The following is a 13,058-nucleotide window of genomic DNA, read 5'->3' as shown; positions in this document are numbered from 1 at the left end:
CCCAGCTGACTGCGATTTTAACGTTGCTCAATTGACCCCTTTACCTTGTGGCGTCAGCTGCGTACGGACTTGCCGAAACCATGTATAAACTCTGTTTCACGTTAAGTCTTGCTGGCAGTCAACGCCACGATCGAGTGAAGAAGTCAAAGCAAATCCAAAAGTGTAACGGCATAGTGCTCGCTGTCTTTATGAGTTTCCTTTGACCGGCTGAACTAATCCCACACACTGAATACGGCGTGATCCTCCAATATTTATTTTGTTTCTGTCTTTGAGCATGATTGATTTGTGCATGATTCACCACACGCACAAAGTCGACAAGCGAGTGTGACGCAATTTCGACGCAGTTTCATTTTATCCATTTGATTGTAGATTCGACTCCTTTCTGACTTAATGTGAAACGAAATATAGATTTATGTGCTTGTAATGGGAGTCATGTCGTTTTGAAGCCAGAGACTGCGTTGAGAAAGAAAAACAACAATAACTTTAGAGTAAAGAAGAAGAAAAAAAAATAAAGCGCAGGATGCGAACGCCACGGGGTTCCAACGATATCATAAGTGACTTTTAGCAAATGGTTACCGTTGTTCCGCGTACCGCGCTATCGGAGCCTTTGAAGCACGCTTTTAAGCAGGCGGACCGTGGTCAAGGTGTCCCCCGGGCGCGCGCTTAAAAGCATACATCAAAGGCTCCGGTAGAGCGGTACGTGAAACACGCTAACGATTCGCTCAAAGTTCCTGTTAACTACTGCTGCGATCCGATCGAGTAGCGGAAAAAGTGGGTCGTCGCTGCTCTCGTCGATTTTATACGTTTGCTATCACCAGCCTGCGTCAATCAGGCAAAAAAAAAACAAGATCTGGAGCCTTTACGCAAATCGTTTGAATTAATTCATGCTCCCATAAGAACTGAATTTAAAACCGCCCGCGCGATATGACCCTTCAAATCATAAATAAACAAATTTATCAAAAATTTTTGTTATTATTCAACTTATCGGGATGAATAAGTCCCCTTTTAATTTTTGCCTGACAACGTGCACAGACCCTATTGGCGTAGCTTCCACTGATGTGCCCCAGGGTTTATATTCCTATCAAGACATCTCAATTTATTGAGGAGAGTAATTGAGGGGCAGGCTTCAGTGGCACGTTTACATGGGTTCTGCTTCTTCCCAGGGTGCGTTTTATGCCTTTAGTAATTCTTGCAGTTCCTGCATCGTAAGTCGTCCAGTGTGGTAGTTGAAGTAGTCGGCGAGTAGGTCCATTTAAGACCCATTTATAAAATTCACACTCCTTCTATTGGCGTTCCTTTCATACACCGTCAGCCATTATTGCGCGAACGCACAAAACACGTGCGTTGAGAGAGTGCTGGGAAGTCATTCTCTTCTAAGGGTTGCTCGATGCGTGGGCATTATGCTTTTGGCACATGTGGTGCTACTTGCAAAACAAGCACAGACAGATCAATGCAATATAGGCTTTCTTCAAGCCCCTTGACAGAATAGACCTTTCCAGAAAACCCCACGAGACTAACTGAGTTAAAGGCTTGAGTTGAGCTAGTTTCTACATATACTTCGTATTGGTCAGCATGAACTTGTGTAGAGAAAGGAAGAAAGTAGGAGAGAATTCACAAGCGGACAATCAACTTGCTTTAGTGAAGAAACTGCCTTCTTTATTTTTTACGCATTCACGTACTCTCCAAAGGTCGTATCAATACACAAATTATTATAAACAAAATATATAAAAATTTCAAATTACCATTCTGCTACAAAATTGCTACACATAACACACTTTTGTCATAACCCGCCGAAAACCAAGCTATGAGTCAAGCGGCAGTGGCATACTTCAGAGAGATTTTCTTTAGCATGGATGGCGATGAACGAGAAGCTAACACAATGATTCGCGTGACCATCAAGGGCCACTGCCTCGAGCATCTCATGAGCAAAAGGGTTGTTGATTCTTAAAAGTATTGCTATTTTTTCAGACATTGCAGTGCATTCGCACGTTCTGTACGCGCTGACAAATGTCCTGCTTCCATTCCCTTCCAAGACGCTGCGTGCTCCATGGTTCTGAAAATGTTGTATCTGCCTGTTTGTGCGATATATTACTTGCGGCAGGACAGGGGATTTTAATAGACAACCTCCGTCGTGCATGGACCACATTTTCTTCGGTGGGAGGTGTCACATGTCGTACTTTGGACATTTTCTTTGTTGGACTTTCTGCACATGACATCCCTTTTGTTTGGTGCAGATGTAATGACCTGAACGTCCTGTATTTTGGCGATTTTTTTCAACTTGTGTCATATACCATGCCTGTGCGGAATGACAGCAATATTTCGTGGAGATCCTATCTTTTGTTCAATTATTGTCTTCTAGCTCTTCATGTTCGTGCCGATAGATTCACAAAAGGCTTCCAGTAGGCCGTTTCTGTAGCCAGAATTCTGTAGACGAGTAATTTGTTTATCAAATCTTGGTCCCATTCGATGATGACACGATTTATTTAGAGTGGAGAGTAGTCTTTCTCCAACTATCATTTTAATAGTTTTGGGATGGCTTGATTGAAAGGCAAGAAATCCTTTATCTGTCCTGGGTTTCGCGTTAAATTAGGGTACAATTGTCGCCAGTCAGCTTGAAAAGAACAGGTTTTATATACATTATTTACATAACACTGTCACAGACGAATTGTGCTGGACTCTCCGTCGGTGATAATGTTACTAGATTAGCTCAGTTGTGAAACTGCCGCAGAGGGCGGTACCCCCCTCAACTCCCATTCAATTGGTTACCCCGTCATTTGAAGTGCCACCTACATTTTTGTTTAAATACTGTGTGTTCCATAGAGTACGGCGAAGCGCCATTTCGACGCGCTGCTTCAAAATATATGAATGTCGTAAAATACACCGAAGTGACCAGAGAAACCGTTTTAAAACAGTGGAGTGTAAAATGACCGGAGGCGAGCAGTAGGAAGAGATCGGAAGAGGGAGGAGGGGCGGTATTGTTTAAGGATGCAGCGTTGATGGGCGGTTCCGTAACTGAGCTGCACTATAATCGGTTACAGGTTACGAGTTCACGCGAAGGTGCTCCCAGCCTTCTCCACTTTAGCAGAGCGAACGGTCCAGAGGAGGTCGCCTGCCCTCTAGCGTTCTCTCCGCTAAGGTGGAGAGGGGAGGGAGGGGCGTCTCCTAAGCTATTAACCTGCCCCCGAATATAGGACTAGAGACGGTTGGTGCGCTATGTATTTTAAGAAGCAGGGCCCAGTACGCCTGTCGGGATCCTGCTACCGCAGACTCCCGTTAGCCATACTGGGTACGGATCGCACGGTTTGTGCTTCAGTTCTCACTCAGCCGCGTGGTAAATATTTTTATTACAGTTTCTTGCCCCTGATTATGATTACTTATGGTTAACTTTGATTAAGTCTGCCCTCCGCTTGGAAGCTTATGCAATGCCTCATATATGCCAAGTATGCTTTATGTTATCTGGTCCTGCGTCTAAAGCGTGTTTCCTACAATCGAGCGTGACACTTTTCGCATGATATCCAGCCTATAAACATATTCTGAGTTAAAAACTGAATTGCGACAACAACTCATGACACTCGCCACGGACGACAGGCAGAAACACGTCTCCGCACAATTGACCTTTCTTTTCTTGAGCTCTTTGATTTGACATGAGAACAAGCCAAATGTCCGGCTTAATTTGAAAGGTCTGTCACTTTTATCATGCCTTAAGTACGCAGTATAGAAAAGTCCCTATAACAAATATTTATTCCCTAAGGCCAATGTTCTGAAATGCAGTTATTGAGACCTTTAGCAAGATAGATAATAAAACAAATGTCCTACTCTGTCTGGGCCGAACTAGGAAGATATTTCAGGAATGCTTTTCTCAAGAAAGCAGTCAGAAAAAAAATATTTTCTTTTGTGGAGCATTGGCGTCATTATAGATAACTCTCTAGTTTGCGAATCTTAAAAAAATAATGCCTAATAGAATCAAGCAGTGGCCAGTAAACTTTCAAGTTCATATGTTCCTTGCGATTTAGCATGGTTAATCAAGTTATGCACCTGCTTATTCACTCTGCATTTATGCACTAGTCTCTTCCTTCGCTTATTTTTTCGCGAGCTAGTGCTATCAGGAACGGCCATAGGCGACGCTTCTCCTCGCTGAGCATCAGTTCAGCTGCTTTGTCGCCGAATCTAGCATAAATTAACAACAAACGTAATCAAATGCATAAAACGTGTTCACGCATCAAACAAATACCTGCAATTCAGGCTGAAAATAACTTCATGGTTTTAAACGTAGCCCAGTACCAATGTTGTCATTGTTTGTGGGCTAAAAGGGACACATTTTCATCACACAATTAATCAATGCCACATACTACAGCAACACACCCCCGTGCACGTTGAAGCAGAAACCACCCAGGTTGAAGCAACGTAATGGTGGCAAGTGCGTCACAATCCTCTATCCGCCGGTCAGGCAACTACTGAGTTGAAAAGACCGACAACATTGGGTACCCTCCAACGTCCGCGTTCTTATGCAATGACTTGCACGCTCCCCGATTACAGTTGTTCCGCCATTGTGCAGTGGTTCCATCATTCTTACAGACGGCTTGTGCCTTTGGAGAAATGGGGAGAGGGGGCAGTTGCATAAAATTTAAAAAAAGGCAAAATTTCGATTTGAGAAAATATTCTGCCATAGTTTCTTTCACCTAAAGTCTAGACGCAGCCGATGCTATGGCCTAATTGAGCAAGTCGGACAGCGTCAAAAGCGGACAAGTGCGGTGTTCGTCATGCTTTTGTAGGTAAAAGAATCATGAGCAGAAAAGACCTAATGACTTGTGCTTTTGACACTGCGTGATTGACCCTGTTACCTCAAAGCAGCTCCTGTATTTGAGCTTAAGCTGAAACAAAGTATTGTGAATAAAATCACACTGGTCTTGGCGCCCACAGCTTAAAGGCCGGTTCTCACTTACAGTGGGGCACTTACATAGCGGTGTTAAAGTGTCGTCAGCTACTTATTGGCTCCCTTGATCAACCGTTTTGACAGTGCGATACAGATATGGTGAACGCTACCGTGATCATGCGTTTTATGTGTGAACAGGCCTTTACCGTAGTTGAGACGGCAGGTCGCGCGTGCACCGCTTCTGGGTTGTGGAGGGATGGCTGCCGCAATCTATCCTCGTGGAAACCCAACGAGACAGCGGAGACAGCCATGTCTGCTGTCTCGGCAAATCCGGTATCTCGGCGCTCCGGTGTCAGCCCTCTCTCTCTCGGCGAAACTCGACAACGCGACATCGTGGTCAACGCGATGCGCTTGTGTTCTTTCGGACGCGGAGATTCCATACCCCTCGAGGTAGAGTTGGCGCTGTAGCAGTGCTTTCCCTTGCATATGAGCGTAGTAGGATGCATTCTCCTGGTAAAGTATTTGATTCGACTTGAAACTCACTCTGGCCAAGAGTAGCGTGCATCTTCGCCCAGACGTCCCTGTCTTCCGCCGTGAGAATGCCCACGCCGACGTCCTTCTCGGGAGACATCTCCACGACTCGGATGAGCTGGGTGAGGATCCTGCTTTCGTCGTGGGGCACTCCTTGGGCATCGTACGCGTTGAAGGTGAACATCTGCGTGGCACAAGACTCGCACTCAGCTTCCAGGAGCAAAGTACAAGGAGAAATGTGTGGTGTATCGTTTTCCTTTGCATGGATCTCTATGGACTTGAGAAAGTGAACTAGATTTTTCGGCAAAGCATAATTGAACTATGTTTCTCATATGGCTGAATATCCGTGTGAATTCACGCTTAAAAATTCTACGAGATGCAATTTTTTTAACATGACGTTGATTGAATAAAAAAATAAAACAGGATAACGGATTTCTTTTTTTTTTTTTTTTGCTCGGAGGTTTATTTGATAGTATAGTTTGTTTAATTCTAGGTCCGAGCGCGGCCGATGTTATGAGCCGAAGAACCAATCAATCAGCGCAAAAAGCGCAATGTCATGGCGTGCTCTCTGCGCTTAACAGGACTAGCCGGTGGAGGAGCACGCACAGAGAGACGGCGAATACTGGCTGGCCCACTGATCTCTACTATAGAGGGCTGGATGGCGCTTAGCTGCACTCCGAGCCTGGCGCAAGTGAAGCCACCGGAAGTTCGATGCTTGTCCCGGAAGTCGGGCGTGCGCTGGGCTTCCTTCTGCATTCATTCGATATTTTAGACGATACTTTTTTGTGTCTTTGATCGGATTTGAATGCTCACGTTCTGGATTAAATCCCGAGAATGAGTCATATGAACGTGGGACATATTTACACTTGATCAACTAGAATCTCAAAATGTTTACATCGAATGGCCTCCCATGATAGTTCTCAGATCTGCATGCGCTCTTACTGCGCAACAAGCAGGCTTCCTTGAGGGAACAAGCGAAAATCTAACGCCCTCGACGCTTTTCGAACCAGCACTCGGAAGGGTTACAAAGCCTGCCAAGCGCTCACTTCCGGGACAAGCCACTTACTTCCGGTGGCTTCATACCTGATCGCTCAATGGGCCATCCAGCCCCCTCTAGTGGAGATCAGTAAGCTGGCCTGGTCAACAGCACAAAGCACGCCATGACGCTGTGCATATTTCGCTGTTTGATTGGCCCTTCGGATCATAACATCGGCCGCTCTCGGACCGAAGCTGGAACGAAGTATAGTAGAATAAATAAATAGCATTCTGGTCGTCAGTACAACATATATTAGTAAATCGAACCGCTCTGCCAGAAATAAAATTAAGTGTGTTCCTCGCTGTCTAGATTGTTTCACTAAAATAAATACCACATTCGACCCAACTGTCATTCATTTGTTTGACCATTCTTAGGCAAAGGTGGACGTTGGCTGATATAAGCAATTTCATTTTGGGTTATATTTTTTTAATGTATTTAACATTAAGTTTTTGAACTTGCGCATGTCATCACCACATCTGGTGTCACTCATTGACATGAACTTTCAGCATCCTGCGGAGTTAGCTATTTTATGCAGATATAAATTCAGTTCTTATTTTAATTTTTTTACGCACCGGGTTAACCGCTGTACACGCAGGGTGCGATGCAGTTAGCAAAAGAAACGCGGTCCTCGGTTCACATTTCCGTCCAGCTAAAACGCAGTGCAGCGTTTTGGGTTTCTTGGATTCGAAGTTAAGTCGGTCTGGAACAGTTAGTAAAAACATTACCTTTTTTATGTAGCTAAAATAGAGCCGAAGAGGGGGAGCAGTCTTTGTAGTCCGGTGCCATTTTGTTGTGAAGTCTCCATGTGCATTCTCTCTGAGGAACTTGCGCCGTATTAACTTATGCCCTCGCGCGTAGGGTTACCTCACGGTGGGAGGAACCAGTGAAATCGCGAGGCGATAGTGCAACCAAACGAGAGAGTAGCATCCGCGGTGCGATGGTGAACCGTGGGGTTATTTTCCAATGTTATGGAATATGAACATTGCGCGTAACTGATGCGAGCGTGCGGCAAGTTCCGCCGACAACGCGGCACATGAGTCGGGTATCGCAAGCCGATGCTCTCAGGAGTCTATCAAGTCGAGAGGAGAAATGTTCTTTCGGGAGTCGCTGTATGTTGTTGCGTGCAGCAGTTATCGAAATGTCTCGATTGGTGAAATATCCGTCTGTGGGCATCTAGCTTGGCGAATTCCTCTCGTCATTTTCAGGTGCTTGAGGAGGGACTTTTCTGGAGCGCTTGTCTACCACTGGACGTTTGGGATCAATACAGACGTCTTTCGCTCGTTGCTACGAAGCAGACCCGACTCCAGATCTGGATCTGGATTGCCCAGATCTCGTTCCGCTGAAAATTGAAGATATAACCGGAAGCGGATACCTATGGAGCACGCGACTTCGACTTCGTACCACATGCTCCGACCAGCGATACGCTAACACCCTCGGCCACCAATATCTTTTCTTTATTGTTCGGCCACCAAACGCCCTGGCGCCAATTGTAATGAAGTATTCACACAGGGATGCTTTGCGTGGATCACCGTGATCAGCGATCGGCGGAACCAATGGCACTCCCACCCGGAATCCAGCATTCACAAGAACCACGGGGAGCCGAGGGAAGTGTCTGTGTTAGCAGACTCATTTAGCGGTGGCATTTTCGAAAAATGGGTCTCGGTGCGCGCTGCCGAGGGTGTAAAAATGAAGGCGTACATCAAGCGGCGATACGGGACTATGGCATCAGCAGTGGCGGATCCAAGGGGGGGGGGGGGGGGGCGGTGGGGGCGATCGCCCCCCAAACGCCTCGCCAGGCAACCCCCCCCCCCCCCCCCCCGGGGTTCTTCGTCAGCTCGAAGAAAAAACGTAAGCAATCGACGCGAGGAACAAAAGATAAAAACAGCGGTGGGTGGATGCGCCAGCTGGGCGCTTCCAAAGTGGGGTTTATCTCCGTCAAGGTCACGGTACGTCTTCCCGACAGGGACGCCGCCAGGAGTTTGGAAGTGGAGAGACAGTGGGGAGGCGCACCAAATATCAGGGTCCTCGACTGCAGGCACACTTTTAAACAAGGCCAGCACGTCGAGCATGGGGGGAAAATACCTTCAACATATCTAGTCCCCTTCCTCTCTCTCTCTCTGTCTCCCTCTCTCTGGGGGTTGTCTGCGAAAAATTTGTGCCCTGGAAGCTCCCAAACGCAGACGTCAAGCAGCCTTCCTCAAGGGTAGCGGATTATCCTTCCTCTCTAGCGGCCGCCTTTTCATCACTTTTCGTTTGATGGTTTCTTCGTGGTTCTGGGCTTGTCTTTTGGCATGTCTTTTTTGGCTTGCTTTGAGTTGCTGTCGCCCACGGGCTCACTAAAGGTATCTTATTGGCACGTTGTGCTACTTGCCAAGGGAGGTGCGGAGGGGACGTACCGGGAGGAGACGTTCCAGGGGGGGAGGGGGATGCAGCTTGTACAACCAGGTGACCAATTGTTTGTCTTCTCAACTGAGAGAGGAAGCAAATTCCCTGGGTACAGTGTAGTCTGGGGTCTGAGGTTCTCCTGAAGACGCTCCGGACTTCCCCACGACCTTGGCTTAAACATAAGCCCGCTTACGTCCTCGCCTCCATCCCTCACTCAGGATCAGCGCCGCAGCGCGGAATACAGAAAGAAGCCGACGAGCGCCAGAAGGGGGAGATGTTTCCTCTAATGGGCTTCATACTGCCTGCGGTACGACTTCTCGTGGCGGGAAGCTAATAAAAGAAAGATAAACGGTACGAGCACTCTAAAGGCTGGAGGCTGCTTACACGGGGTCCTCAAGCCGACGCCGTAGGCATTTATTTGTATACAATGCCGTTTCAATTTAGGGTGGCGGGACATATTTTAGGAAAGGCGCCCGCTACCCCTTGTCTCCCCTTGGCGCCGTCTTTTCCAGTTAAACGCGGCTTCTGTGGATTGACGGCAGAGGTTTCGGGCGGCTTTGCAGGAGCGAATATGTGTGTGTCGAACGGACTTGGGGAAAACGAGCCCTTTCAAAGATGCGGCTACACATAAATTAAATGGACAGTGCCTGTGCCCGTTCGAGTGAACACCGACTCCCAAACATCTATGCTGCAGTCGTGATCGGCCATAAGCCCAGTTGAGATTCGCCGACCTTACAACCGCTCTGCCCTATCATATCTCTGCACCCGTCCTCTCGACCCTGACGAATGAGCTAACTACCCAGAAACAAATAAGTGTTCCTTTGATACAGAAAATATCCAGACGAAGTGCAATCGAATATAATTTGGAAGGATCCATTGCTAGTTTAAGGTCTTGTCTAAGTTCAAAAGTTATAGTTGCCGAACTGCAACATGCTTTAAAAAATATTCAACAATTATTCGCTTTCGTTCTCTCGAGTTGCATCCAGAGCACGTGAAAACACGAGTTTGGGTTGTCAATGCCGCTTGTGCTGCGCTCTGGACATTCCAAATATACGTCGAACAACCGACGAACTTGCATGGCAGCGTTCGTTTCGCTCGCTGCGTCAACAGTGTTTTGACACCACGAGCAGCGTCGAAAGCCGCCGGGCCATTTTTGTCGCTTGATTGCGCTGTACTCGCTCCGCTGATTTAAGCCGCTCTTCCCGTTGCCTCAGCAGTTGAGCAGTAGCTCCAACCAGAATGTCTGCCAAGGCAATGTCTTTAAGCTGCCCTAAATCGACTGCTCACGTAGTGTCGGTCTGAAACCCAAGTTTCAGAAAGGATAGTGTCACCACAATTTTCGAGATACTTACCTCTAGCGTGGTCACCCGAAAGGTTTTAACTCAAAAAGTTTATCCCCGACAGGTAAACCGATACAAAAGCTCTCAAGATCTATATTATGTTATCTGAGTTTAGTAAAAACGATAACTCCACAAAAAATATAAGCACTCCCCCCTCCCCCCCCCCCCCCCCCCGCCGTGTTACACCGAGGAACCGCCCCCCCTAAAATGGAGGTCTGGATCCGCCCCTGGGCATCAGTGCTGTTAGATGCATCAAGATCATCTGGTGGGCTAGCTGGTAGAACATATCATGAATTAAATGGCGCAACACGACAAGAAACAGAAATGCTTCTTGAAGGGGCGGATGCAACAAAAAAGAGGTAGAACCCCGACCAGTTATATGAGGAAAGGCTTCAGGACGACATTTATTAATATCGATTACTCTTTCGGGTGCCTCGGACGGCGCACGCAACAAAACAAGCCACAGGTGTGCCTATCTCTATGCTACCACCAGTATCCCGCTGAGAAAAATCAGTAAAGTTTGCCAGAGACGCAAATAAAATACCGGCATTTTCATACAGACCCCACTTCAAGGGGGGGGGGGGGGGGGGGGGGAGGGGGCCGCTTGTTCAGTACGAGCAAAAATCTCCCCCTCCCCCGAAAATATCTACGTAAGCGCGGCTTTGTGCTAAGGCGTGACGCTGTTACAACGTGACGGCATCCCTGCATGCCAAGGAAGGAATTTCTCTACTCTGCGATTGAATGGTGTCAGGGGATTTTGGATCAGATTAGATTACGTAGGTGTAACTGCTGAAGGCACAGGAAATTATATGTGTTTTTGTATTCTCTGATTTTCTCCTTTCCTTTGGTGTCACATACCAAACATACGGTACTAAAACAGTTTGCTTCTACTTTGCCACGTTGTATAAGGCGAGAGATGGGTGTTCTTTATGGTCAACTGATTCACTCCTTAGTACTTTGAAGTTTCCGATTTCGGAAAGCTGAGACAAAAACAGATATAAGTGCTTAACTGCTACTTGGCAAAGCGATCGCTGGGCAACAAAAAAGCATGGGTTTTTGATCACTTTGGCACGCATATCTGTGAACCGACATTCGCGATTATGATCTATCACTTTTAATAAACACAGCACGGTTATCATCTATTTCGTTTTTATTTTGTTTACTGTTAGATCCATTACCCCTTTTAAAGCTCTGGTGGCTGCTTGTTGCGCCTTGTAATGATAAATGCACAACTCTGCGCGACATACATCTATGTAACTCGTTATCACCTTTGGGGCGACGAAGTTACTTTAATCGAGTGCCTCTGTTAAAGGGTAACTGCAAAGATAAAAAAGTGTTTTTTAAACAGCCTAATTGAGACAAGTATGTGACAAAACAAATCTTCCGCAAAAAAAACACATTTTTTCTAGAAATATTGTTTCTAGCAATATTTACGGGGTCACAACTTCCCCACATTTGAAATTCCGCTCTTTAGACTCGCGCGGAGTGGCTGCGCTACGTCACTCCGTGACGTATAGCAGCCACTACGTGACGTATAATACGAACTTGGTGGCGCGCGATTTAAAACCGACGAAATAGCCGCAAACTAAAATTAGTCTCGAGCAATAAATATTCGTGTAAACATTTGTGTTTTCCGCGGAAAAATTGTTTTGTGACATGCTTGTCCCAATCAGGCTGTTTAAAAATTCACTTTTTTTTCTTTGCAGTTACCCTTTAAGTGATATCATTCCGCCTTGGTCATTGTGTGAACGTTAAATATACTTTCTTAAAAATTGTAGCCCCAAGAACAGCCTTTATTTCAATAACTCTCAACTAAATACTTTTCTAATGCGATCAACATAAATACTCAACTTTTAAATTTGCCTTCACCGACTGGCGCATCTGGGATTCAGCAAAGCGATTCCTTTTGTTCGTCCCCAGAGTAATATTTGGCTTATTGCGTGATGAAGACGGCAGATTACCGGACATCGATTGCACCCAATGGAAGTTCAGCGCTCACGTACCTGGCAGTTGTGTATGACTAGCACGTGTTCCCCAGATTTCTCGAGGGGCGTGTTGAACTCCAGTTTATCGCAGGCTATGGAAGGCGTGCGGTAAACACTGAAGATGCGCTGGTATTGCGACATGTCCAAGGGTGTTTTTCCGCTGACATCAGGCTGGAGAAGTTGTCTGTGCGGAAATATGATAAATTATGGGAAATCAGATATCGCAAATATAAAAAATTTTCAAAACACCATCTACCGACATTCGTAACACACATGTCTTGGGCACGAAGCCTGCGATTAGCTCCGAGTCCTTGGTTAACGCTGACGCCGCCACTGCGTCCGATACCTGCCCAGAGTAAGTAACCAAACAATGGCTGATTCGAATTATTTGTGCACCAGCTGCTAGATGGCGCGGACATTTGATGAAGCCTGTATTCTATTACACAGGATTAACGTATATAAAACTGTGTAGTAGTGTACCACTTTACCTTTCAATTAAATGCTTGAAATTCAGCGCTCCTGCTGTGAGTGCTGCTGCCTGTCTGCAAACATATATACAATAGTATCAGTCTGAGAGTTAAACATTCCCTAGAGAAATTAAGTTATTATAAAAGGTTAAAAATACCTGAGTTGATCTTTTTTCGTGGGAAATTTGTTCCTCGGAAGACTCATTGCCATTGACGTGCTTGACAAAGGAAGCCTTGACTTCAGAAATTTTTCAATAGCTTTTTCTGAAAACTTTAAAACATCTGTTTAGTCTTCCGCGTGATCAGCTGTTTGTATGTTAAGTGCAATATTAATTTAAAAAAAAAAACGCGGAGGAAAGTGGCAGTGCTTACCCAGTTTGGGTTGCGGGAAGCTCGCTCTAGCAATAGCTTTTGCAGAATCTCTCCGTCGCCACCAGGCTT

At 46.2% G+C, this 13,058-nt stretch overlaps 1 protein-coding gene across 1 annotated transcript; it reads right to left on the bottom strand.

Annotated features, from left to right (window-relative positions):
* Positions 1-4,866: 4,866 nt before the first annotated feature.
* LOC121837753 (carnitine O-acetyltransferase-like) lies at positions 4,867-12,822 on the bottom strand. The gene is made up of 5 exons (XM_042293550.1): positions 12,776-12,822; positions 12,639-12,692; positions 12,169-12,334; positions 5,417-5,588; positions 4,867-4,871 (listed from the first exon to the last, which is right to left on the bottom strand). Exons 1-5 carry the CDS (start codon positions 12,820-12,822, stop codon positions 4,867-4,869), a joined length of 444 nt encoding a protein of 147 aa, XP_042149484.1.
* Positions 12,823-13,058: the final 236 nt, after the last annotated feature.

Source organism: Ixodes scapularis, unplaced genomic scaffold, assembly GCF_016920785.2.
Source record: "Ixodes scapularis isolate PalLabHiFi unplaced genomic scaffold, ASM1692078v2 PGA_scaffold4__175_contigs__length_147842914, whole genome shotgun sequence".
Taxonomy (NCBI): Eukaryota; Metazoa; Arthropoda; class Arachnida; order Ixodida; family Ixodidae; genus Ixodes; species Ixodes scapularis.
Note: the sequence above shows the minus strand (reverse complement) of the source record. Positions and strands in the feature narration are given on the sequence as shown.

Excerpts from the sequence above, each read along its gene's own strand:
- LOC121837753 (XM_042293550.1), bottom strand. The coding sequence starts at position 12,822 with ATGAGTCTTCCGAGGAACAAATTTCCCACGAAAAAAGATCAACTCAG. Across the intron at positions 12,693-12,775 it reads ACGAAAAAAGATCAACTCAG|ACAGGCAGCAGCACTCACAG; the intron begins GTATTTTTAACC and ends ATATGTTTGCAG. Across the intron at positions 12,335-12,638 it reads TTCAAGCATTTAATTGAAAG|ACAACTTCTCCAGCCTGATG; the intron begins GTAAAGTGGTAC and ends ATTTCCGCACAG.